We start from the raw sequence: 27211 nt of genomic DNA, 5'->3' as shown, positions 1-27211 counted from the left end.
TGCACCCTGTGACATAGTCTGAGTGTGTGTGTGGGTGTGTGTGTGTATGTTGCAAGTGGACAGGGCCGCTAGGTGAGGCAGTTCTGAGGTAGACTAACCTGTTCTCCTGGCTGGCTTCAAGCTTATAGGCATTTAACAGGCAGCTGCATCCCATCCTACCTGCCAGAACAGCAGTGATACACTGAGGAGGAGACATCTGTCCTTGGTTTTTCGTGGGTGGAGGCGTCTTCAGCAGCTGCCTACGGTAAGTCCACCAAATATCTGCTCTATGGCCTCTGTTTTGACATAAGATGCTGTGATTGGATAAATTCATAAAACAATTAACTTAGTAGGTGAATATTGAATGTTCACATTAGAAATGAAATTGAGGAAATGTATCCATGCTGAATGGATAGACATGCATGTCCACATGTTATACTTGTGTTATATGTGGAGTTTTGAATTAATTTGTTCTTTGGTCATATTGTGTTGCTGTAGTCAACAAAACTGGCCTCAGTTCTCACTGATTTGGCTCAGAAAATGTACATTCATTGTGTACATTAATGCTGTTTTAGGTTTATATTTCTGATACTGGTTTTTATTACATGCTGTTTCAAGTCAAAAAGGCATTTTCATGCAACTTGAAAGTAAAGACCTATAAAATTTGAGTTTTGGTTTCATGCATTAACAAGTGAAGACAATGACAATAATCAAACTTTAGATGAAAAATTGAAACCTCAAATTTTATATCCACTAATACTAACTAGTACTGCTGTGGACGTCATGGGATTCACACCCGACTGTTTTGCATATTTGGTGGTTGCTGATCTTGGCACCCTGTTTAGAGAATGCATCTACACCTATTATTTTTTTAATCCCTTGTGACTTTGCTGCCCTTCCTGTTTTCTCTAAATTGCAGCTAGTGTCTAATATTGTGCATATAGTCAGATGCTGCTATGCAGTTATGCTCTTTGAAAATCAATGTATGCCAGTGCAAGAACAGTGACATCAGCACTTCTTCAAAGTGGTGATATGATAACCATATCACTAATTTGTATTTTGAGCTCCCACTCATCAGGTTACTTATTTTTTCACATATGCACAGAAAAATAGTTTTTTCAATCATAACTATATAACATCTTTGACTGGCTACTCAGTTTTTGTCTGCTTGAAGACTTAATTATCTTTTGGAGGAGTATTTATATATATATATATATATATATATATATATACATATGTGTGTGTGTGTGTGTGTATGTATGTATATAGCAAATGTTAATGTCCATGCTTCAAGTGAATTACAGTAGTGTTACATGGGAAGATGCTGGGGTGCGGTTGTGTGCGCATGCGTGCATGCGTGTGTGTGTGTGTTGTAGTGGGTGTCAGTCAGAATGCATCCAAACTGGTTTAGATGCATACATTCTTTTGAGTAAACTTGGCAGAAGTTTTGGATTCTTGAAGTGTGAGGTGTGTGGGTGTTGTTTCTTTGTCAGGAAATGGAAGAGATTCTAAAGGCAGGTGAAGCCAGCCTCTGGGGAGACAGGGATGTCTGCCTAGAGGAATAAGCTGACCTCCAGTCAAAGCTCCACCTTGTTTTGTGCCATGATTCCTAGAACCTGCACACAAAGCTCTTCAGTTAGTGCCGTATTCATGTGATGACTTGTTTTTTTAATAGTCCAATGTATGTTGTACTCTATGTGTTCATCAAAGGTTAATATTCATAATTGCTTTTTCATAATTGCTTTTACAGGATATACTTCAGGCAACATTAAACATGAAAACAAGCAATGAATCAAATCAAATGGGAAAATGTAAAATGTTTTAAGAACCGACTTTAGAAAATATGTTAGAATGTAATATACACAGGGACATATACAGTGCCAGTTTTTACACAGTACTTAATGTTACTTCTTATCAATTCAAACAAATCAAATCAAGACCATAGACCAAAACATCACTTGTTGTCATTCTCTTCCATCATATTCATTTTGGACATTAATGAATGACTTTAGGTTTTATTTTGAGCCAGTATATAAAAATGAAACCTGAAAATGAAATCCTGTAAGTGTTTCCCTACTAATGCTGCTTTATTCTGGTGTTCACAGATAGCTTTGCTGTGTTTCACTATAAATTCAGTGGTATGTGGATGTAAATACACCTAAACAGTGATGGTAAGTATGACAAATTAGTGCAAAAACCAGCTAAAAATTATGCAGTATGGGAAAGTATTGGTGAAAAGTAGACATGCTTAAGAAGATGGAATGTCACTAAAACTCATGAGGCCAGTGTGTGAAAGCTGATCTAAACCTGCCTTATTTTGTGTTATCATCACTTTTAAACATAGAGTGAGGGCAGCAAGAGTAGACCTGGAAGTGTTTCAGAAAGCCTGGTCCTAGATGACTCAGGGCAAGGAGTCATTATAAAAGGAATCACAGATGGCACAGTTGCTGCAAAGAGTGGCCTGCAAGAAGGTAAGAGAAGAACCTATGCATTTTAACAGCTTCTGCAGTTTTTCAAAAGCCCAACCAGCATATACAGGATTTTTAATAAGAATATGACATATGTTAAAATTGTTTTGGTGAGTTCTTTCTACTTGTTCCAGGGGATGAGATTGTTGCAGCCACTATACACTTAAGTCACCTCAACAAAAATGAAGTCTTGGACATCCTGAAGGTCCTGGAGCCGTATGATAACAACATGAAAGTTCTGACCAAGAAGGATCTGAGTGCTGGTGCAAATCTTAACCCCTTGGGATTAGGTCTCAGAAACTCTGCAGAGGTAAACAACACAGCAACAACCAAGAATAAACTGATAACAAAGGCTACACATTCAAATTCAAATAGAAAGACTTCTTCAAAGTAGTATCTATCCAGGCAGAGTAGTTTTGGCTTTGTTTGGCCAGGTGTTGGGATTTTGCTTCCACCCCACTGCAATAGGGTGAAGATAACATTTAGTTAGTAATTGTCAATACTTTTTACATATACAAACTATATTATATATTAATTTAAAAGTAGTTCTGATAATACTGGACATCTTTACATATGCGTATACAACATGAACACTATATATCAGTGCCTCAAGAGTTAAGCTAGAAAATACAGTATGTTTTTGTCAGTTTGGTTGAAGTCACTGTCTGGTATAAAGCACCTACTGTATGGTCTACAGGTTAGAAATGATCTAGTCAGCGTCATCCTTCACTGATATAAAGTTAGCTTGTCCCAGACCACTTTAAAAGTTGTCAGAAAAAGTATTATTAGCAACTGTAACTTTCTGACATTATATAATGAACAATATAAACTATTATTGACTATTTTAGTAGTGTCATAGCATATATTAACCCATTTTATTACCTTATTACGAACAGATGCTCAACCTAAAGACAAATCTGTCACCGGATGCATCAGCTGAGGCACCAGTTTTTTCTCTGGATGGCCAGAGTGGAAAGCTAAATGCTGCACATGGTGAAATAAGTAGCCCTTGTCTCAATGGAGACCTTCCTAGTCTCAGTCTAAAGAAGGCCCCAACTAATTCTGGTGCCAAGTTCACAGTGCCCTCATTAGGACTGACTGGACCAAATTTAAAAGGAGGTCATGATGGCAAGCTTGAAGCACCTGATATCAGCGTCTCCACTCCCCAGTTCAATACAAGTAATGCTGGCATGATGAAACCAGAAATCAAGACAAGCAATGTGAAATACAAGGCACCACAATTTACAATGCCAAGCTTCAATTTACCTCAGATTAAACCACCTGGATCAGAAATGAATGTTTCAAAATCAAACCTTAACCTGTCAGCCCCAAAATCAGATGTTTGCAGTCCAGATTTGGACCTAAATGGGCCAAAAGTAGATCTCCATTGCCCTAACTTAGAAACCCCAAATGCTGATATTGAGGCACCCTCAGGCAAAATGAAGTGGCCCCATCTAAAATGGAAAGGTCCCAAAGTTACAGGACCAGATGCTGACATAAATGCTGATTTGTCTGCACCCAATGCTAGGCTTTCCACACCAAAGATTGATGAGGATCTAAATGCATCAGATGTTCACATTAACTTGCCTAAAGCTAACATCAAAGGCCCTAACGTAGATGTTACAACCCCAGATGTCGATGTTGATGGCCCATCTGGTAAAATCAACTGGCCTCATTTGAAGTGGAAGAAACCAAATCTTGATGGTCCAAAGGCTGATCTGGATACAGACACAAACCTGAACACCCCAGATGTGGATCTCTCTATTCCAAAAGTGAAAGGTGAAATAAATGCCCTAGATGTTGATATGAACTTACCAAAGGCAGACCTAAAAGGCCCTGATGTGAAAGCTCCAAACACTGACGTTGAAACTCCGTCTGGTAAAATCAACTGGCCACATCAGAAACTGAAGAAGCCCAAAATTCAAGGCCCAAAGGCAGACTTAGATGTAGGAGCAGACTTTAACGCACCTAATTTAAATCTCTCAAGTCCAAAGATTGATGGTAATATTAATGTACCAAATGCTGAGTTGAAGCTCCAAGAAGCTGACCTTAAAGGTCCTGATGTAGATGTTCAGGCTCCAGATCTTGACATTGATGCCCCATCAGGAAAAATTAACTGGCCTCATCTGAAGTGGAAAAAAAACAAAATTCATTTCCCCAAAGCTGATATGGACCTTAATGCAGATCTGAGCACACCAAACGTTGATATCTCTGTTCCAAAGATTGACGGTGACATTAACACACCAGATGTTAATCTGGCCAGTGCAGATATTAAAGCACCTGATGCTAGTGTTGATGGCCCTTCTGGCAAGGTCAAACTGACAACACTCAAAAAGCCTAACTTCCACATTTCTGGACAAAAGGTGAAAACCCCAGATGTTGATTTAGATGCTGGTGTTTCAGCCCCTGAGCTGAATGTCTCAGCACCTAAGGTTGATGGTGAGATAGATGCACCAGGTGGAAATCTAAACTTACCAAAAGCTGATCTGGAAGGATCAAAACTAGATATTAATGCTCCAGATGTGGAAGGTTCATCTGGAAAATTCAAGTGGTTCACTTTGAAGAAACCTAAAATTGGCACACTGAAGGGTCCAAAGGCTGATATTGATGCTGATGTGAAAGTTCCCAATGTAGACCTCAAGGGACCTGATGTGAGTTTGAATGCACCCGATGTTAATCTTTCTGCACCAAAAATTAAGGGAGGGATTAATGCCCCAGACTTCAGTGTCAACATGCCTGATACCAGTGTCAAAGGTGCAGATGTGGATCTTAATGGTCCAGATCTTGACATTGACCCTCCTGATGGAAAGCTGAAGTTACCAAAATTTAAACTACCAAAATTCAAAGGGCCAAAAGTCAAAGGTCCTGAATTGGATGCTGATTTAAAAGCACCAAATATCAGTGGCAGTCTGAACTCACCTAAACTTAATGTGGATGCACCTAATGTAGACATCAAATCACCAGATCTCTCCTTGACTGCACCAAAAATTGGAGGTGGTCTTGACACACCAGATCTTGATGTTAATTTACCACATGCTGACCTCAACAGCCCTGATGTAGACCTTCAAGCTCCAGAAGTTGATGCCTCAGCTGGAAAAGCCAAGCTACCCAAACTAAAATTTCCAAAGTTTGGTTTAACAGCACCAAGGGCAAAAGGACCTAACCTTGATGTTGATGCTGACCTCAAAAGACCAGGTCTGGATCTATCTCTTCCTGCTGTAGATGCAAATCTACTCAAAGCAGATGTAACAGCACCTGATGTTAATCTGAAAGCACCAGACATGATTCTTTCAGCTCCCAAAATCGAAGGTAGTATTGCTGCTCCAGATATGAACCTCAGCCAGCCCAAACCAGATCTGAAAGGGCCAGATGTAAACCTTAAAACACCAGATGCTGGCATTGCTGCTCCTACTGGAAAATTAAAGATGCCTGCATTCAAAATCCCCAAATTTAACATTGGAGGACCAAAGACTAATGCAGAACTAAAGGCTCCAGATGTGTCTGTTCCTGATGTAAATCTTAAAATGCCAACAGCTGATGTGGATGCACCGGGTTTTACACTGAAAGCTCCAAATGTGGATATGAACTTGCCCAAACCTGATCTCAAAGGACCCAATGCACAAATAAAAACACCAGATCTAGATGTTGATCCTCACCTGGGTGACATTAAATTTCCTCATTTTAAACTTCCCAGCCATGGTGTTTCAGTTCCTGAGGTGGACACTGGGGACAGTGTTGAAGGAGGGGCTGTATCAAATTCTAAAGTGGAGGTTCCCGAATTCAAATTCCACAGGCTACCCAGAAATAGCACTCAAGATGGGGGAATGGGTCAAAAACTTGATACAGAGGTAAAGGATTATGTTGTCAGTAAAGGGATCCGCTTGCCAATAGTAAATCCAACATCAAAAACGGGAGAAAAGATTGACATTATGGAGAGATTGAAAATCTCGATGAAAAAAGCACCCACAGGTAATGTCTCACCAACTGAAGCAAAAACTGATGTTGATCTGAAGCTTGCTGCCCCGAGTCTTGATGTCAGTGCCTCTACAGAAGCAGGAGATTCCTCTTTGGTGAGAGGAGGTACTTTTAAAGTAGAAAAGCCTGGGTCTGTGCTGGGCCTGGTAGCCCCTAAAATTTCGACATCAGATGAAAGTGACAAGTTGTCATTAGGCCTCTCCAATATGCTTGGCCTCAATATCAGTGATTCAACTCTTGACTGATTCCTGCTATGTCAACCTTGGTACATAAAGCTTCAGTCTAGAAACAGTGTAAATATATACATAAATACATCAGTTTTCTGAAGATAATGGCATCATTCTTGTGTAATAGGTTTGGGAAAGTTGGTTTTATAAAATGTATGTATATTCCTGTTATTTATGTTTTTCTAAACATAGTTGATTTGGAAGTATGTTGCATATTAAATAAATGCCTCAGTATTGCATGCAATTACAATGAGCTGTTTAAGTGTGCAAAGTGCTTTACCTTAAAAAATGTCAGTCTAAGTGAATATTTTTCTTCAATTCAAGCTCAATTCATTTAATATGCTTGTGATTCTTTGCTAATATAAAAAAAGGAAAATAACATATTTGACTTCTTGGTTTGCATCTAAAGTAAATGGATAAAGAGGACTATAAATGTTTCATTTTACAGTTTTGTGATTTTCAATGAAATTCCAAAAAAGCTCCCTGGAAAAAAAAAACAAAATGTAATTTTTTTCTAAATATCAGAAATATCATTGAAATATAGTTACATTTAAAACTTTTCATTTAGAAAATTTATTCCATATAACTTGGCCATTTGATGGTCAAATGTGCTCTTGCCTTTTCACAGGTCTCTTGCCCGCTTGCTGACCACAGCTAAGCAGACATCTTGTGCGGTTGAGCAGCTTTTAGTGCATTTACAGTTCAAAGTGGACAACACCTAATTGGAATAAATAAACACAATGTTTATTTTCAGAATAATATTTTCATAATAGACATTATCAAATTACATAGTTTGTTCCAGGAAATTTCTTGGAAAATGATTAGGAATTTGTGGTGCCATAAAATAAAGTGTTGATGAATAAGTAAGGAAATGAATGTGTAAACATAATCTGAGAAAAACAATCTATTGTAACTGTATATATTTAAAATAAACAACCTATTAATGTTGCTGCTTAATTTTAAGTAAAAAAAATGATATAAGCTTTTATGGCATTTGGCATGTTTATTTCATATTAACAAAACGAGTACAAATAAAAACTGCACTTTTTGGTCAGAACGATATCTATGAAAGAATTATTGACTACATAACACAATCTCACAGGAGACAGCAACAGCACAGAAAATGAGACATCTGATTATTACTCAGAAGTTATGACTGGTAACAGGTGTGCATGAAATGTTATGTGAGTGTTATTGCCAAAAAATAGTACAAAAATAAATACTCTGCTGCTGTTTATGCTTTGTTTGTTTTTATACACAGTTACAGTAGATGCACATTGCCAGGACTAAGGACATGAATGTGGTCAAACATATTAGATGGTGCAGCCCAGCCTCTTTTGCCTAGGTCGTCTACGGTTGGTCCGTGAGAATTGCAGTTGTGACACTTAAACTGCGCACAGATCCATGATAAATAAAACTACATGATAAAATGATGAGTAATAAATAATGTTAAAATAAACTACCCCGCTGATGTCCCGATAAATCATGTTATAGGCTTTATTGATAACAGGGAAGTCAGCCCAACCTCACTGTGCTTAGTTACAGTTTCCTCAAGTGATCGAGTTTCACAAAGACATACCCACTATTGGAATACACACCATGTGAACCCCATAAAAGTGGCTTAGGGCGGAAAAAAGAGGGCAACACCTGCTCAACATGCTGCTCACTCCTGCAGACTGCAATCCATTTCACTTTTGGTACAAAACAGCAAATGCAGTGACTCTGATGCATTTTTATTGTTTCATTAAATTTCTCTACATGTAAATAAACCTTAGGGTAATCAAACTGATAATAACTAGGCACACTTCAGAGACAACCCCCTGAAATTATTTATATGCAATTCTTTCATCATAGCATTGCGTGTATTTTCACATCCTGGCATCTGCAATATTAATCAAAGTCATGGTTCCTGCAGTGATTTTAAAGAGAATGAGGGGAGCTGCTCATTCAACATTTCTGTTATTTTCCGTCAGAGAAAAGATGCAGATGGCCGCCCAAAATAAGCCTGGTTCTGCTGGAGGTTTCTTCCATTAAAGGGAGTTTTTCCACTGTGCTGCTCATAAGGTATTTGTTGAGTTTCTATGTAAAATGCCTTGAGATGACAGGCACTAAATAATATTGACAATTGCCCTAATTCCAGTTGCTGATGATGCATTCATTCACTAATAATGTATTCTGTCCACATTGCACCTGGCTGCTCCATGCTGAGCCCAATGTAAGCCAAAACATGTGGTCAATAAAACAATTCTTGGACACACCCACATGCATTAGACTTGCATTTGCCTCTGCACCCTAAGACTCTGCAGCAGGCTGTACTTTGCACCTATCTGGTCATCAACTAAATACTGGACCTTGTCAAATTTTTACCACATGGCATTGAAGAAAATGTCCCCGGGATCGCCAAGAATATCATGACTCATCCTGAGGAGAATAAGACTAGAAATATTTTAACAGAAGATTTTCAAATAGTTGTTGAGAGATTTCACTCAAAATCTCATTGGATCATTAGGATCATTAGGATACAGGGTCTGAGAACCATGAATATCTGTAGTCAGCCATAGATATGGATCTCTACAAGATTTCAATCTATCCAGCAGCTGTTGCAGTATTTCAGCCTGGACCAACAGGCGGACACTGCCGAAAAGTCAAACCATGAGAATGGCTAAAAATGTTCAACAAGCCAAACACGTGAAGAAGAAATCCTTAAGAAATCCAACACTGACAGAGAAAGAGAGAGAGAGAGAGAGAGAGAGAGAGAGAGAGAGAGAGAGAGAGAGAGAGAGAGAGAGAGAGAGAGAGGATAAATAAACAGAAAGCCAAAAGTCTTAATGAGCCTGTTGCCAACGTGATGGCCAGTCCTTCTCTATCCAGCTTTGCAGCAGTCGCAGCACATCAATGCGCTGGTAGATGCGGCAAAGTTCAGTGAGCTCAGTAACTGTTTTCTGGTTGTAGCGCAGCAGGAACTCTTGGGTGGGGCTGTGAGACAATGAGCCCTGGGTCCGGTGCTCCAACATGGTCAGTTCATCGTAGCTCATCCCCCAGCGACTTGCAAAGTTCTTCCAGTTTTTGACGGTGCAGTGGTTTGGATCCAGTTTGAGTCGCAGTAAATCCAGAAGATCCTTGTCATTCATGAGGTCGCTGATTTTGGGAGGAGGTGCTGGGCAGCAGCACTTTTCACAGGGGCTGTTTAGTAACTGCAGTTCTTTAGGATAATCTGAGCTCAGAGTTGGACAAGAAGCTGGAGTTAGCTTAACAGAATGTGTACATCACAAATTACAGTATATCAATATCACATTTCAGTGGGAATAAATTTGACTTTAATGAATTTCTTCATTTATGCAGTTACTTCCAGGTAGGTACAGAACAGCAGGGCCATACTTTGCTGTGGATATGTAACAGTCCAAAATTAATGCAGTTTTTATACAGAATGATTTAGTAAGGATTTGCTTTAAGGACTGATTTACCTGCTGACGTAGATGTTGGGCAGGTGCATTCCTCAACATCTTCAACTGGCTGCAGCACAGAAAGCCATAAATGAGTTCTGTCAGTTACATCAGACCCATCAAAGCCAATTACAAACCTGCCTTAACTATGAAAACATTAGAGCGCTGGTTCCCAAACTTTTTCAGCTGTCATCCCCTTTTTAGATAAGGCTTCTTGTCTTTGCTTTGGAGGCTGTGCTCTGTGTTGGTGAAGACTCATCTTCTGTTGAAACATTATGTTTATCTGGGAGCCCTCTCACAAACTCATACTAGCAGCGGGAACACTGGTGTGATCCCTCAAGATCTCTCTGAATGTTCTGTCATGCAGGCAGCTTAGACTGCGGCATCAGTCCATTTGTGAGTGTTTTTTCACTTTACACAGTGCAGACACACAAAAAACGGCAAGTTCCAGGGTTCCACTTGGGTACCAGCCAGTCACCAAGTATATTTATAGTTGCTACTCTGTAATCAAATAGATGAAAGGTTTTGGGGCTGTCACCAGTGTTATTACGGTTAAGTATGAGAAGGGCATGAATGAACTGTATGTACCACATGAAAAACCAGCTTATAGTTTTGGAGACATTTCATGCAGAAGAATGGTAGTGATAGAGGAACAGTCGGGGATAGCTACAGACATATTTCAGTTTCTGATCAACAGACATTTCCAGGCCTAGAGCCCTGCTGCTAGCATGGCTCCAACACCAAGGTGCTCATTCATTTACAACATTACTCACACTGTTTTTAGCAACTGAAATGATCATCACTAAGTCATAATTGCAGTGGGCTGTTTTCTTTGGAGGGAGATAGGCAGTCGTTGGTTGAGAAGGTTTCACCAACTTATATAATAAATAATGTCATCAAAACTGTTATAGCACAGACAACAATTGTTATCTAAAAACAAGTTTGTTTACATGACCTTTTCTACATTTTTTCCAGTTCACCTCAGTCATTCAGTCTCCATCTGGTTGTTTATGTAAAAGATGTACTCCAGGCTGTACTATCCCTGAGCAATTAGCTTCCCTCTTTGTTAAGGTGCTTAATGTTTTAATATTTTGTATAAGAATTACTATCCATTCTTCAGTGGCCACACAATAATTTGAATTTAATTGGATCTGCTGGAGCCTATCCCAGCTCTCTTTGGGTGAAAGGCAGGGGTATACCCTGGACAGGTCACCGGTCCATCACAGGGCCACATAGAGACAAACAACCTCACACACTCACACTCACTCCTATGGCCAATTTAGAGTCACCAATCAACCTGACATACATGTTTTTGGACTGTGGGAGGAAACCAGAGTACCTGGAGAAAACCCACGCAAGCACAGGGAGAACATGCAAACTCTACACAAATCGGCTGGGTTGCAAACCCGGGACCTTCTTGCTGTGAGGCAGTGGTGCTAACCGCTCAGCTTGGAGCTGGGATAGGCTCCAGCAGATCCCTGTGACCCTGGTTAGGAATAAGCAGGTATAGATAATGGATGGATGGATGGACTTAGAGATAAAATTCAGCAGATGCTTCCTATACCTGCAATAAATTAATCTTCTACTACAGTAGCTCTTGAATCATCTGTAGGACCTCAGATATGTTTAGACTGCTTCTCTCCCATAGATTTCTCTGAATTTACATCAGTAGTTGCTTTATCGAAATCATCAACATGTCTCTTAGACCCCATCCCGACTAGACTGCTTAAAGGCACCCTGCCATTAATGAACTCATCTTTATTAGACTTGGTAAATTTATCTCTAGTATCAGGCTACGTACCACAGGCCTTTAAGACTGCAGTAATCAAACCTTTTCTCAAAAAGCCTAGTCTTGATCCAGGAGTCTTGGCTAATTATAGACCAATATCCAACCTGCCATTTATTTCTAAAATCCTAGAAAAAGCGGTTGCTAAGCAGCTATCAGACCACTTACACAGGAATGAACTATTTGAAGATTTTCAATCAGGATTTAGAGCACATCATAGTACAGAAACAGCACTGTTAAAAGTCACCAACGATCTTCTCTTAGCCGCAGATAATGGACTTGTTTCTATACTTGTCCTCCTCGACCTTAGTGCTGCATTCGACACCATTGACCACAACATCTTATTACAGAGACTGGAGCATGTGACTGGTATCAGAGGAACAGCGTTAAAATGGTTCCAATCCTATTTATCGGACAGATTCCAGTTCGTTAATGTCCATGATGAACCTTCCACACGAACAAAAGTTAGTTATGGAGTTCCACAAGGCTCTGTGCTAGGACCGATTCTGTTCACCCTGTACATGCTTCCTTTAGAATATGTCATTAGGAAGCACTCTATTAATTACCACTGCTATGCAGATGACACTCAGTTATATCTATTTATTAAACCTGTTAACACAAACCAGTTAACCAGACTTCAAACCTGTCTAACTGACATAAAGGTCTGGATGACCAGTAACTTTTTACTTTTAAACTCAGAGAAAACAGAAGTCATTATATTTGGGCCAAAAAAATCTCAGAAATAACTTTTCTAAAATTAGGAACATCCTGTCTCAAAATGATGCAGAAAAACTAGTTGATGCATTTGTTACCTCAAGGCTAGATTACTGTAACTCATTACTATCTGGATGTCCCTATATCTCCATAAAAAGCCTCCAATTAATCCAGAATGCCGCAAGAGAGATCATATTTCTCCTATATTGGCTTCTCTTCATTGGCTCCCTGTAAAATATAGAATAGAATTTAAAATCCTTCTTCTCACATACAAATCCCTTCATGATCAAGCTCCTTCATACCTTAAAGACCTCATAGTACCATATTATCCCAATAGACCACTTCGCTCTCAGAGTGCAGGTCTACTTGTGGTTCCCAGAGTTTCCAAAAGCAGACTGGGAGGCAGAGCCTTTAGTTATCAAGCTCCTCTCCTGTGGAACCAGCTCCCAGCCTGGGTTCAGGAGGCAGACACTCTCTGTACTTTTAAGGCTAGACTTAAAACCTTCCTCTTTGACAAAGCATATAGTTAGGGCTGGCTTCAGGCAACCCTGAACCATCCCTTAGTTATGCTGTTATAGGCCTAGACTGCCCGAGGACCATCGGTGCACTGAGCTCCCCGACCCTAACCCCCCCCCCCCCCCCCCCCCCCCCCCCTCCCTTCCCCTCCCCTCTCTTCTCTCCTCCCACCTCATGTATGTTCCATCATTGTATGTCACTAACCTTGTGCTCTCTCTCTCTCTCCCCTAGTTTGTGCTCTCTCCCTCTCTCTCTGTTGTCTCTGTACCTTTTGCAGGTGTCCCTGGTCCTGGAGCTGTATATCGCTGATGTGCAGTTACTGGTCCCACCAACCTGCAGTGTCTATTTGTTGTTTATTGTTGCTGTTCTTTTCTCTCTGCTCTATCCACTCACCCCAACCGGTCGAGGCAGATGGCCGCCCAAACTGAGCCCGGTTCTGCTGGAGGTTTTTTCTTCTGTTAAAGGGAGTTTTTCCTCTCCACTGTCACCAAGTGCTTGCTCATAAGGGAATTGTTGGGTTTTTAGTTTTAGTTTTTGTAAAGTGCCTTGAGATGATTTGTATTGTGATTTGGCGCTATACAAATAAAATTGAATTGAGTTGAATTGAATTGAACTTAGAGCAATGTGTGTAACTTAGTGACAACTTACATTTGGCAGTAAATTTCCCCACTAGTTTGAATTGCATCCAGAAGTTATGTCTGTAATGGATTCAACTTTTGGCCATGAGCCTACACAGTTTAATGTTCTAGTTTTCTCAATTACCTTCATTGTTCTTCTTGAAATATACAAGAACGCCTGAATGGGTGTTCTCATCAGAGCATTCCATGCTTTTACGACTTTTAGTCAGTGAATTTGCACCTTCCTCCCACTTCACCTTCATGTGCATCACTAAATTACTACCTCTCTCCCTGACACTGTAATTAGTTCCACTCCAAGGATCCAAGATCAGTCTGTGGCCTTAAACCTAACCTAGTGTTAACTTAGTGTTAAGAGTTAAGCTTTGACAAGACCGTATATATTCAGGGCTGAGCTCAAAATATTATGCTTAATGATGCCACTGGTTCTTGCTAAGGTGTGTTTAGTTTTAAATCCACATTAATTCAAACTCATGCTGTGTATTTACAGCTGGGTCTAACATTAAAATACACACCCCTAACAGGAAGTTGTTGGAATCAACCTGGACCATGTTCTTTGTTGTTTACATTGTATATTTTGTCACTTTGGTTTTCCATACTCTAAATGTATTATTTTCAACTGTTCTGTACACACAACACATGAGGCTTATCTGTCCTGAGAGAGGGATCCCTCCTCTGCTGTTCTTCCTGAAGTTGCTTGCGGAAGTTGTTATTGTGGAGTTTTTCCTTATGTGATTTCAAGTTCTAAGGACAGAAGGTGCTGTATGCTGTACAAGTACTATTGGTGATATCGGGCTATAGTAATACTATAAACTAATGTTAGCAGAGTCCAGGTACATAATTCAATGTTGACTGATACTTGTTCTAATGCCACTGTCCTACAGTTGCAAAATGCTTCACAGCTGTTATACAAAGGTTCACAGGTAGACTAAAATGTAGACAGTTTTTTGGTTTTCAGTAAATCAATGCAAATAAGAAAGTGAAAAGTGTACACAAAACTAATTTTAATAGGGCACTTAGGTACCATAAAGGTAAATGTATGTTTTTTTTCATGTATGTGTGTAACACCTGTGGAAGTGAGTCACTGTAAATGATGATGATTTAGGGCTAATTTTTCAAACAGAAGTGCACATGCACTGAAAGTAGTAATACTGGCCTGTCTTATTTTGTCTGATGAGGGACTCAGGTATCCAGACGGCATGGAGCTCAGGTGGAGTGTTACAGTGTCTGCTGGAGACAAATTACAGACAGAAAAAAAAAACTGTGGGTATGAATTTATCACTGTAACTCAATCAGTGCTTGAACACTACTCCCAGTAACAGAATATACTTCCACAAAATAAAACCTAAATTTGTCTTGGAGAGAGCCAGGCCTTTGTTAACTAACTTTATAAACATAAAGTTAGTTAACAATTGTCATGATATATTCAAGTAGTAATTATACTTTTGCGGGCTGTACTCTACGTATGTCACAGGAATCTACATCACAAAGCATACCCATAGTACCCTTTGGACAAGTGTAATTCTCCTATTAGAATGATGGCTACTTCCATGGCACAAATTTAATCCCAGCATAGCTTTATTTCTGAGACAATGTGAAATGTATGATTACTGATACAAGTAACAATATGTTCATATAAACTTTGTAAAATAGACCACTGTAATTTGACTCCTTTCTTTACCATGAGGGTCGGTCACTTGCACTGGATAATTGGCCTCTAAAGACTGTGGAAGAGAGAAGAGCAGACATTACAATATTATACAATATAAATTTCAAAACAGACACTTGAGAAAGAAGCCTGAGGTTTGTCTGGTTTGTTAACTTCCTTTGTGAGAGGATTATATTAAGTCTGTTCATTAGACTGAGGCAACACTCAACATGTAGTCTGTAGAAGAAGGTTACTGTCGTGTATGCAAAACCAAGGACAGCCTGCTACAACTTGTTCCAAAATGAGCCCTCAGGCTCCAGCGTTCACAGTACAGTGTGCTCACTTCTGGTACATTTCTTAGCAGATTACTACAAAAGTCTGTTTTCTAAGGAAGAACAAACTGCAGAAGACAAGACAATGAGACAGATATATAGTGGTGACTGAAGGGAAGAATAAAGAAAGAAAAAACGCTCACAAATGCTGCCATAAAGCTGGTGGTGTCTGTGTCCTCCACAGGTTCAGAACTGGGTCTGTCTGTTATGAAGAAGGATGAAGGTTCAGTACTGTGAACATCGTTTGTCACTCCTGCTCATTTCATCCACTTCCTTCATCACAAAAATATCAACAACAGAGGGCCACAGAAAAACCACATCCTCCAACCATGACAATTTTGAGGTGTGTGAGCATGACGTGGTTTTTTGACATGTCAGTGTAGGCAGTAAAACTAGGCAGTAAAACTAGGTAGTAACAGGTGACACATCATGACCATTTAAATGAGAACTGTATTTATAAGTGCAGGAAAGCCTTTACATGGTACTGCTTTTTGTTATGAGCCTATTTTTATTCAATCTTCATAAGTGACACATAATAAAGGGTCTTAAGTGTGAGGTAGTAGGCCAGCTTGTGATAGCGCTTTTAACACTACTTTTAACAAACATATTCATGGATGAGTTGGGAGAGTAGCACAAAGGCAGCTTTTCAGCCCCAGAAAATACCTGGACAGGAGGGCCGTCATCAGTCTACGTCACTGTAAAGCTGTTGTATCCAAAGGGCTCTAAATAAAGAACTGTTCTGGCCTTTCTTGGGTTACACTCTATGATGGTGAAACTTTAATTTGCATGGGAAACTTGAATTAGGATTATGTGATCAGGTTTTAGCAGGCTTCGCTTTAAAAATGTTGTTGATAAGAGAGAGCAGTCATGTTTGCGGATCCTAGTGAACACTGTAACCAGACTGATTTAAAACAATACATAGTGTGAATTTTGGTACAATAATCACATTATTGTATATCGTATGACCAGTTGTATACAACAATATGTCATTTTGTCCATTAGCTTTCTTCCCTTAAGACAAACAGGTAAAAAGAAAATTATTCCACTCAAAGAGAAAAATGTTTTACAGCAGCACAACACGTTAACAAGTTTTGTTAAACTGCTTACTACAACTCCCCAACTGGCTTGTAAATTATTCTAAATAGTGAAGTCTAGAATGACCACAGAAAAAAATAATTCTCATTTTTATAATTCATTCATCACAACGCACACACACCTTACCTTATAACCTTAACCTATCCACCGTATTTTCTGGGCTATAAATCACACTGGAGTACTAGTCTCTTTTTAGTCACACACACACACACACACACACACACACACACACACACACACACACACACACACACACACACACACACAGTTCAGTGCATAAGTCACATTTCTAATTATACCAACTATAGTCTAAATTAGCCTCTGATGAACGTAGGCTAGATATAACAACAAGCAGAATGTGCATTATGAAATTCATTCATGTGTTACACTAGGAGTGATCATAAATGTTTTTACTTTTTCAGCAGTAGAGTATTATCTTCAATAGAGTCAAGAGGATCATCTAACACTAGTGACTACTGGACAAAATGACTGTAAATACACACATATAAGTCGCTTTGGTGTATAAGTCAAAGGACAAGCCAGAGGAATAAAAAGTGTGAGTTATAGTCTGGAAAATACGGTATCACCTTCCATTACCCTTACACCAACTCATGACCATAAAATTGAATGATTTACATGGTGGGGGACCACCATGTGAGTAATACCAGGTACACACACACACCAACACACACACACACACACACACACACACACACACACACACACACACACACACACACACACACACACACACACAAACTCCTCTGTAAAGATTTCCAATGTATGGGGCTGTATTTCCTTGCTGCCAGTAACTCTACTTTGTGTGATTTATTAAGCGTAATATTTTCACTAAACAGGAGACAACACAGGATGTGACAGTCAGTGTAATCTAGAAGGGAAATGATAAGTAAATCCCCAGATCACTACATCATCTGTAGGTCTGCCCACACATAACTACCAGGAAATGTTGACATGTTGCACTTTGATTCCATGCTTTCAGTCTCTGCCCCTACACCTATTTCTAGAAAGTAACAAGTATTTATTTGAGTTTGGAATCTGTATGCTGATTCATGTGGGGAAAGCAAGGCCGAACGTACTGCAAGCTTGCTAGTTGTCCATGTTACCACTAGGGGTGATTGTTTTTGAGCATCTTTAAGCATTATATTTTGCCACCCGTTTCTAAATGTTGATCCAGGTGACTGTGCCCTAATCACAAGAAGGAATTAAAATCAACATTGAACAATCCTACAAAACCCAAATTTTGTCTAATGACAACAATGTCTCCCTCCCTGAACTGCTACCTTATCGTGGTGCAGGGGTTTGAATGCCCGAATGATTCTAGGAGCTATGTTGTCTGGGGCTATATGCCCCTGGCAGGGTCTCCCAAGGCAAACAGGTCCTAGGTGATGGACCAGACCAAGAACGGTTCAACCACACCTTATGATGAAGAAAACAGCACGTCGGACGGACCGTGACGTCGCCCGTCACCCAGCCAGGCCTGGTGTTGGGGCCCGCTGGCGAGCACCTTGTGGCCAGGTCTCTCCCCATGGGGCCCAGCCGGGCAAAGCCCGAAAGAGTGACATGGGCCCACCCTTCTGTGAGCCCACCACCCGCAGGAGGATCCATAAGGGGCAGGTGATCTGTGGATTGGGCAGTGGTTGAAGGCGGGGACCTCGACCGGCTCTAGGGACATGGAATGTCACCTCACTGGGGGAAGGAATCTGAGCTTGTGCTGGAGATTGAGCAGTACCGACTAGAGCTAGTCGGGCTCGTCGGGCTTTGTAGTCATGTCATATGACCTTCGGCCGTATGTCTTGGACAGAGAAGGGCAGAGCTGTCAACTGATCACCACTGGTGAGTTGGATCCACTGGCGGAGGAGGAAGTGGGACAGACTTGGCAGGCCCAAACGTACTGTGAGGGTCTGTTGGGAATGTTTGGCCGAATTTTCTGTCAGAGAGGTCTTTAACTTCCACCTCCGAGAAAGCTTCAAACAGATCTTGAGGGAAGCTGGGGACATTGAGTCAGAATGGACCTTGTTTTCCACCTCCATTGTCGGAGGGCGCAGCGGCTCGGAGCTGTGGCCGTAAGGTTTCGGGTGCCTGTCGTGGCGGCAATCCTTGAACCCAGTGGTGGACATCAGAGGTAAGGGATGCCATCAAGCTGAAGAAGGAATCCTACCATGCCTGGTTGGCTTGTGGGACTCCTGAGGCAGCCAAGAGTGCTGCAGCCCAGGCGATGACGGAGGCAAAAACTCGGGTATGGGAGGAGTTTGGTGAGGCCATGGAGAAGGACTATCGGTCAGCCCCGAAGAGATTTTGACAAACAGTCCGGCGCCTCAGGAGGGGGAAACAGTGCTCTGCCAACACTGTTTACAGTGGAGGTGGGAAGCTGCTGACCTCGACTGGGGATACTGTCAGACAGTGGAAGGAATACTTCGAGGATCTCCTTTACCCCACTGAAGCGTCTTCCATAAAGGAAGCAGAGGCTGAGGAGTCAGAGGCTGATCTGTCCATCACCCAAGCCAAGGTCACTGAGGTAGTTTGGCAGCTCCTCAGTGGCAAAGCACTGGGGGTGGATGAGATCCACCCCGAGTACCTCAAGTCTCTGGCTGTTGTTGGGCTGTCATGGTTGACATGCCTGTGCAACATCGCATGGCGATCGGGGACAGTAACCCTGGATTGGCAGACCGGGTTGGTGGTCCCTCTTTTTCAGAAGGGGGACTGGAGGGTGTGTTCCAACTATAGAGGGATCACACTCCTCAGCCTCCCTGGGAAGGTCTCCCAGGGTGCTGGAGAGGAGGATCCGGCCGATGGTCGAACCTCGGATCCTGGAGGGAACACTGGACCAGCTCTATATACAGCTCTATATGTACTCGAGGGTTCATGAGAGTTTGCCCAACCAGTTCACATGTGCTTTGTGGACTTGGAGAAGGCATTTGACCGTGTCCCTCGCAACATCCTGTGGGAGGTGCTCCCTCTGTTCAAACGGAGCAGGAGCTTGGTTCACATTGCCGGCAGTAAGTCAGACCTGTTCACAGTGCATGTTGCACTCAGGCAGGATTGCCCTTTGTCACTGGTTCTGTTCATTATTTTTATGGACAGAATTTCTAGGCGCAGCCAGGGAACGGATTGAGTCCAGTTCGGGGACCACAGGATTTCATCTCTGCTTTTTGCAGATGATGTTGTCCTGTTGCCTCCATCGAGCCAGGATTTCCAGTGTGCATTGGGGCGGTTTGCAACAGAGTGTGAAGTGGCTGGGATGACAATCAACACCTCCAAATCCGAGGCCATGGTTCTCAACCGGAAAAAGGTGGCTTGTCATTTCCAGGCTGGGGGAGAGATCCTGCCTCAGGTGGAGGAGTTTAAGTATCTGAGTTTAAGTAGCTGAGGTGGCTCTGGCATCTGTTCCAGATGCCTCCTGGGAGCCTCCCTGGGGAGGTGTTCCGGGCATGTCCCACCGGGAGGAGGCCCTGGGGAAGTCCCAGGACACGCTGTAGGGACTATGTCTCTCGGCTGGCCTGGGAACGTCTCGGTGTTTCCCCCAGAAGAGCAGGAGGAAGGGTCCAGGGAAAAGGAAGTCTGGGTTTCCCTGCTTAGACCGTTGCGCCCGCGATCCGGCCCCAGATAAGCGGAAGAAGATGGATAGATGGATGGATGGATAGATGGATGGATGGACAACAATGTCTTTCTACAATATTTGAGCTAGAACCAACCCCATCAACCTTCCTTTTTGAAAAAGCGTATAGTTAGGGACCCTGTACCATGCCTTAGTTATGCTGCTAGACTGGACAACTTTCCCCTACCCGAGCTCCCCTACCCCTCCCCTCCCCTAGACTTTTATTGTGAAAGTCTCACCATGTCCTGGGAGCAGACACCATGACTGACATTAAAAATGACTCTCTCCCTCTCTCTCTGTACCTTTTGCAGGTGTCCCTGGTCCTGGAGCTGTATATTGCTGATGTGCAGTTACTGGCCCCACCAACCTGCAGTGTCTCTGTTTGGTGTTTATTGTTGCTGTTCTTTTCTCTCTGCTCTATCCACTCAACCGGTCGAAGAAGATGGCCGCCCAAACCGAGCCCGGTTGTGCTGGAGGTTTTTTCTTCCGTTAAAGGGAGTATTTCCTCTCCACTGTCACCAAGTGCTTGCTCATAAGGGATTTGTTGGGTTTTTGGTTTGAATCTCTGAACGTATATACGGAAGCTAATATGAAAACCTTTAAATGAATAGTTGAATTTGTGCAATGGACATATAGTAAGGCTGTTTAGGGGGTAGGATGTCAACACAAAAACAGTTCTTTATAAAATTATGCAGTAATGTGAAGTGTATATGATGTAGCTAATCTACACAAACATGAAAAGCTAAGGGTACATGATTTACCACTGCAGCCTTGGGTGGTATTCCTCTTTTACTACAGTGCATCAAGAATAAGAACGTACAGCCAGTCACCCAATTATCAAGTGTAAGTCAAACCCTAGATCAGTTGAGCATTGTTTCTCCTTCTCTGGGAATGCAGGGGCTTGTAACTGCTTGTTCTGGATAAAGTTCAAGAGATGAAATATAAACCACATCATAATACATTGCTTAAGGCCATAATTCCACACAGGTGAACCCTGCTTTTCTCCATTTGACCACCCATGAAAGGACAAAGCACAGTTCCTACACAGCCTGTGTAGTAGGCTGTTTGCTCTGTCATGAGTTTCTTTCCACACATGAATGGAGGCGAATGGCATGCCAATAACTCACTGAGGCCACAGCAAAGTCTAGACTGAGAGCAGCTACATACAAACTCCCTGCTATATGTATAACACAGCTGGTTGTGGATGTCTCTCTCACTGTGTGTGTGTGTATATACAAATCAACAGACATAGCTCTTAAAGCTCTTATTTGCATTCTTTCTGAGAGTTAGTTGAAAATGCGATACTGGTCTTATTTCTTTAAGGTTGGAGCAGAAGTGGTTTGTTAGCGTAGTTTAGCATAAAGACTGAAACTACGGGAAACATCTAGTCTGGCACTGACATCAGTTCAGAAATGTGCTCACCAACATTATCAACTAACACTTCATACTTCACACTTCACTGTTCAACCAGTGCCTCAACAACATTTTAAACATGCACCACACATTTATGGTTCTTCTGGCTAGGAAGGTGTGCTAGACAGACAGACGTGTTGTTGATTTAGCTCTAATATGGACAGCAGCTCTTCCTAAACAAGAGCTCATCTGTGTATTTTTAGTTTTGTGTCAGCCACGTCTCTCTCAATAATACATGTCTACAGACTGTTTTCTGTTTCTTGGATGTTATTTTGTCAGCTCTTTGTGCCACAAATGAAATTCTACTTTCCTGCATTGTATTGGGATGGAGGCAGAAATATTTCTCAAAGCATAAGAAAATCTATATACTGGATTAGATATGTTTTGAAAAAAAATCTGTCTGTATATTTTCAAACAATAATATAAGTTTAATAATAATCACCTGAATTTCCCTTCAAGGGTTTAAAGAATGTATCTTATTTTTAGTTTTAAAATAATATAAGAAAAGACTTATTTCAAGTTTTAGTGGACAGGTCAACTTTAAACCAAACATATCACTATCATTACTATCCTATTAAACACCACTTTAGTCACACCCTCAATCACAAACCAAAATTTAAGTTCAACAATTTCCACCCGCTGTGGTGGAGAATTCAATTATGACCGTTGTCAGAAGGATTTTCGTGTGTTTTTTCTCTAAGTACAAATTGAGCACAGTGTTTCTGCAGAAATGACCTCTGATTAGAAAATAGTAATGTTGTTACAGCATCAAACCCACATTTGCAAACAGCGATAACATCATTGTGTTCCATCTGACTTAGTTTGGTTGTTTAATGTCATTCTTCCTTGGTCAGTTTTCACAGAATTAATTTCTAGTGCTCCTCACAGATATACTATTCTATTACAGTAGGATAAACAGATGTCCATGTACCATTAATCCCTCTGCTCTCAGTCTAAGTTACCTAGTAGCAATGACTGAACATGCTGTTGCACAACATCTCATTTGGTGTTTAAATAAGAAGCTAAATAATGCTCTACCTTCCCATTAGAGTTCAAACCTAACCATTTAAACATTGCTGTGAGAGCTTTAACTCAAGACCTGTTATAAATTACAGTTTAGGAATGGTTAAGGGAACAGTGGTGTATTCTCAGATCATATGCAACTGCACACAAACAACCATTAACCCACAGTGTAACTAAGCACATGTTCATTTTCCTCTATCAAATGCAGAGTGTGAGTGAAACCTATTTAAAAAAAACTGCAGCCAGGAAAGACAAGATATATAAAACTTAAATATAAAGGAACTTATTTAGTTGGGTGTGAGTGGTACACGCACGCGCGCGCACGCACACGCACACACACACACACCATGAGATCATAGTTATCTTTCAGCAGGTGTTGGAAAGCCAGATCTCTTTGATGTGTGTATGATGTTGAGTATGGAATTAACATGTGCAAGAGCAAATAAAAAAGCAAACAGCAAACATTTGCTGACGCACTGCAGAAACTGCACTGGTTTCAGCACACTAGCCACTAAACAGACAAAGGACAACTATATTCTGATCTCCAGTTGTTGTCTCTGCAGGATATACGGCCACAAGACATTCATACTTTGTTCTGTGATAGCCTACCTTTACTTTAATGCTCATTTTTAACCACACATGTAAACACAGCTTCAACCTAAACTGGGTAAAAGGCAAAGTGATTTCCACTGATAAAGTGATGGGGTTTTTCTTTTTGTGGAAAATGTCTGGCTGTGGTTGAAGACTGCTACACAGAAAACATTTTCTTATTTTCCCCAAAAATAAAGTTACTAAAAAAAACCCCCAGTCAAACAGAACATCTTACATGGTGATGGTTAGAGCAAAGAAATGAGCCATTACAGATGAGAGCCAAATAAGTTCAGGAGGTCTAAAACTGACAGTGATACATTAAACAAATTCAGACAAGGAATAGTGTATGATTAGACTAATAAGTACACACACTGCAAAGGTAACAGGATAATTTGCTTACCTTGTGGTTCCTTAGACGCCCTTAAAGTGCTCATTTTTGACACTGTGACGTCTCCCATGCAAATAAATGTGCCTCAATATGATACAACTATATGAAGTGAGATTAGAAGAGTAAAAACAGACAGTACAGCTCCACTCTGAGGTGCCTGCCCTGCGGCGGCCGCTCTCACTAATGAAACACCTCAGTGACGAAAAGGTTCAATGCTGCCTTCAGGTTCCCCTCGTATATTTAAACTCTCCACATCTGAAATCATTAACCCTTTGGAGTCTTGAGCCATTAGGGGCGTTTATAATACTTCTACTTTTATATATCATATTAAATGCCATTGCCACCACTTCATAAAGTGACAGTGATTTGTATTTTACATACTGCATTAACATATTAGACTGTCAAAAAAAATAAATAAATAAATAAATGGATTTGGAAAATGATCTGTGCTGCTAAAAAGCACAAACATGCTCAATGCACCATTTTAAAGGTTAAAAATGTAAAATCAAGCTATTTATGCCACATGCTGTATGATTTTTATATTAAATTTGTATAATGTAATTTCTCCACTTGGTCTATCCACATAAAGCTAAAATTGGCCAGTACTTCCAGCATACATTGATAGCAGTGGTCAATAAAACTTTCTTTTTATGCTTTAGTCTTGAACTCTGAAGGATTAATAGCACATAACTTGTGAATGTAGCCTACAAGTGATTTAGACTACAATACAGCCAGTAATGGACCACACCAGGGCCTCCTGCCATGCGATAGCCAGCTCCATAGCACTTGAGTCCTCACCTGAGTGCTTACTCCTGTTGTCTGAGTCTGAAAGGCTTCAGCTTCTAGCTGGTCTCTGTGGCCAGTCTCCAGGATGGCCGCCACTTTATGTTGGTCTCCAAGTCCAGTTTTTTTAGGATTACACAGTTTTAGTCAGCATTAACAATATGAAATGAAGTAATGCAATCTTTAAGTCTTTAGTTATCTAATTATTAATGTAACTCTTATTATAATTATAATTCTCAAAAAACAAATGTTCACAACTGAGTACCTGTTGCAGGTGGAAGAGCCTTACATTCTTTAGGTGATGACTTTAGTATATTGGCTCAACACACTAAGTCTGACAGGTTTACCATAATAGAACATGATAGGAAGTGTAATCAGCTAAACATAGTTTAGTCAGCTGTTTCTTTCAAACTGTGTGACTGCCTGACAGTCACACAGTTAGAGTTATTTTATGTTATGCCTTCAACAAGTAGACTGAATCAAAACTAATCAGCACAGTTTTTACATCTTCAGTAGGAACAAATGGGGCTGAGTCATAACTACTGACAGTTTAATAACACCTTCTGTTTTGGTGTTTTCATGGAATTTTAAGACATTAAGTAAAGACTAGGTTTGTCCAGGCATATGTAAAATGAAATTCATGTATAATTACTTGAAAGGTATTTCCAGATGGCAAATTTACTGACTTGAAAGTAGAAGAAATAAAAAAAGAAAAGCAAAAGACCTGATTTTATGGTACTTTTTACCAATAGGGAGCAGCAGAGATGGAAATCTCTCACACACACAGACAGTGAAAATGTCAGATTAGACCAAACTCATATACCAATTGAAACCTAGATTAGATTGAATGTGCTAACATAATGACGCGCCTCGCGCCTACTCCTTCCAAATGAAAGAAGAACCATCTTCACTCCCACGATTGTAGCCAATATTAACCAACCTACTGTTGTTCTGACTGTAGCTGTGCTTAATTATTGAATGTTTTAGTTTTGACAGTTTGTGTATATTTTCTTCTTTCACTCAAGTTGTTCTGTCGTTTTGTAGGTCAGTGTGTCATAACCTGTCATGAAACGTCATTATTTCTGTCCTTAGTAACTTCTCTGGAACATACTTCATGGACTTTAGTGTGTCTGTCCTAAAATAAAAGCAGCACATAGTTTAATAGTGTAGTTTAAACCTAAGAAGTATCTTTATGATAAAAGGAAAAAGTCTTTGGAATAACAGGATTTTTCTCATTTAGAGAAGACAAAGAGGATGTGCTGTTGTCTCCTAAGAGTGCTTGATGATATGGCAGCCACATGCCATAAAAAAGGGTGAGGTGTCTTCTGTCTGGTTTGCTTGAAATAATGGAACTCTACAGCCACATCCAGCCCTCCTGGTGTACTGAGAGTCTGAGAATTTAGCCTGCTGGGACAAAACTAAAGTAGACTTATGTATTTGTTTAGACACATCAAAAAGATGATGTGGAAGATGATATTCTAAGAAACCACCAGAATGTGGGGCACAAAAAGCAATGGGCGATGAAGGAGAGTGGGATGTGCAGTATGAATTTGTCCAGTGTGCAACAGTGGACAAATTTATACTGCAGGGTAAAAGAAGGGTTTGCAGGGTAATAGATAAAAACGTCTAACAACATTGGCTTCTCACTTGAAATGTCAGTCCAAAACTATAAGAGATAAAGTCCAACTTTTACCTCTAGTGGGCTGGGCTAAGAGGAACTCAGAGAAGTGCCTGGATCAGGTCGATGGTTGGCTGTACTGCAAAATAACAGTTTGGTAGCATGTTTTAAAAGTAAATACCAAATATACAGGCAGACTTCACATATGGAAGCAAAAGTCAGGATCATAGCATGATACAGTACTCTTACCTGAAGCAACAGCAATAAGCACTCTTATTACACTGCGCTCATAGAGAAACACAATATTCAAAGTAGGAAAGAAGCAAAAGGACAAGCTTGCACTGCGGACCTCTGCTGGACTGTCAAGGAATGACAACATGCCCTACAAAAAACAAAGCAAAGCAGAAAACAGGTGCAAGTTGATCAGGTCCATCCATCCATCATCTATACCTACTTATTCCTAACCAGGGTCACATGGATCTGCTGGAGCCTCTCTTTGGGTGAAAGGCAGGGGTACACCAGGTCACCAGTCCATCACAGGGCTGGCAATCAACCTGACATACATGTTTTTGGACTGTGGGAGGAAATCGGAGTACCTGGAGTAAACCCACGCAAGTACAGGGAGAACATGCAAACTCCACACAGAAAGGCCAGGTTGCGAACCCAGGACCTTCTTGCTGTGAGGCAATAGTGCTAACCAGTAACCCACCGTGCTCCGATTAGGTCATAATCACAAACACACTGGTGTTACAAAATATAAAGTATTAAGGTGCTGCTGCTCTTCAACATAAATGGGAAAGTCCAGTTAGTCCAGCTTTAAACGACGATTTAACCCGTATTTTTATAACAATGACAAAATGACATAAACAGTGTTGTAATGTTGATATCTATAGACAATTTTGATAAAATATGTATACACAAGTATGAGCCAGACCTTGCTTAAAGTCAGTGCTGTCTGTCA

The 27211-nt window shown here is 40.7% G+C and overlaps 2 protein-coding genes across 4 annotated transcripts; one reads left to right on the top strand and one right to left on the bottom strand.

The window, feature by feature from the left end:
- The first annotated feature begins 127 nt into the window (after nt 1-127).
- On the top strand, nt 128-7709 carry LOC113131800 (neuroblast differentiation-associated protein AHNAK). Its single transcript, XM_026309476.1, has 5 exons — nt 128-244; nt 2085-2150; nt 2324-2450; nt 2582-2757; nt 3344-7709. Exons 2-5 carry the CDS (start codon nt 2148-2150, stop codon nt 6665-6667), a joined length of 3630 nt encoding a protein of 1209 aa, XP_026165261.1. The 5' UTR covers nt 128-244; nt 2085-2147; the 3' UTR covers nt 6668-7709.
- A 289-nt stretch (nt 7710-7998) lies between these two features.
- edaradd (EDAR-associated death domain) lies at nt 7999-24779 on the bottom strand. Of its 3 annotated transcripts, none has more exons than XM_026309480.1 (6): nt 24648-24779; nt 15867-15925; nt 15425-15467; nt 14900-14973; nt 10114-10162; nt 7999-9863 (listed from the first exon to the last, which is right to left on the bottom strand). In XM_026309480.1, exons 2-6 carry the CDS (start codon nt 15876-15878, stop codon nt 9475-9477), a joined length of 567 nt encoding a protein of 188 aa, XP_026165265.1. In that variant the 5' UTR covers nt 15879-15925; nt 24648-24779; the 3' UTR covers nt 7999-9474. The 3 variants fall into 3 exon arrangements, with proteins under 3 accessions (XP_026165265.1, XP_026165263.1, XP_026165264.1); XM_026309478.1 differs by lacking the exon at nt 24648-24779 and adding an exon at nt 23862-24042; XM_026309479.1 differs by lacking the exon at nt 24648-24779 and adding an exon at nt 23862-24042 and having other exon boundaries at nt 14900-14970.
- Between the last annotated feature and the right edge of the window lie 2432 nt (nt 24780-27211).

The sequence above is a fragment of the Mastacembelus armatus genome, chromosome 15, assembly GCF_900324485.2.
Source record: "Mastacembelus armatus chromosome 15, fMasArm1.2, whole genome shotgun sequence".
Classification (NCBI taxonomy): Eukaryota; Metazoa; Chordata; class Actinopteri; order Synbranchiformes; family Mastacembelidae; genus Mastacembelus; species Mastacembelus armatus.
This window is presented reverse-complemented; position numbering and strand designations above follow the sequence as displayed.

Excerpts from the sequence above, each read along its gene's own strand:
- LOC113131800 (XM_026309476.1), top strand. Across the intron at positions 2,451-2,581 it reads AAAGAGTGGCCTGCAAGAAG|GGGATGAGATTGTTGCAGCC; the intron begins GTAAGAGAAGAA and ends TACTTGTTCCAG. Across the intron at positions 2,758-3,343 it reads GTCTCAGAAACTCTGCAGAG|ATGCTCAACCTAAAGACAAA; the intron begins GTAAACAACACA and ends TATTACGAACAG.
- edaradd (XM_026309478.1), bottom strand. The coding sequence starts at position 23,919 with ATGGGAGACGTCACAGTGTCAAAAATGAGCACTTTAAGGGCGTCTAAG. Across the intron at positions 10,163-14,899 it reads CATCAGACAAAATAAGACAG|CCAGTTGAAGATGTTGAGGA; the intron begins GCCAGTATTACT and ends TCTGTGCTGCAG. Across the intron at positions 9,864-10,113 it reads CCCAACATCTACGTCAGCAG|ATTATCCTAAAGAACTGCAG; the intron begins GTAAATCAGTCC and ends CTCTGAGCTCAG.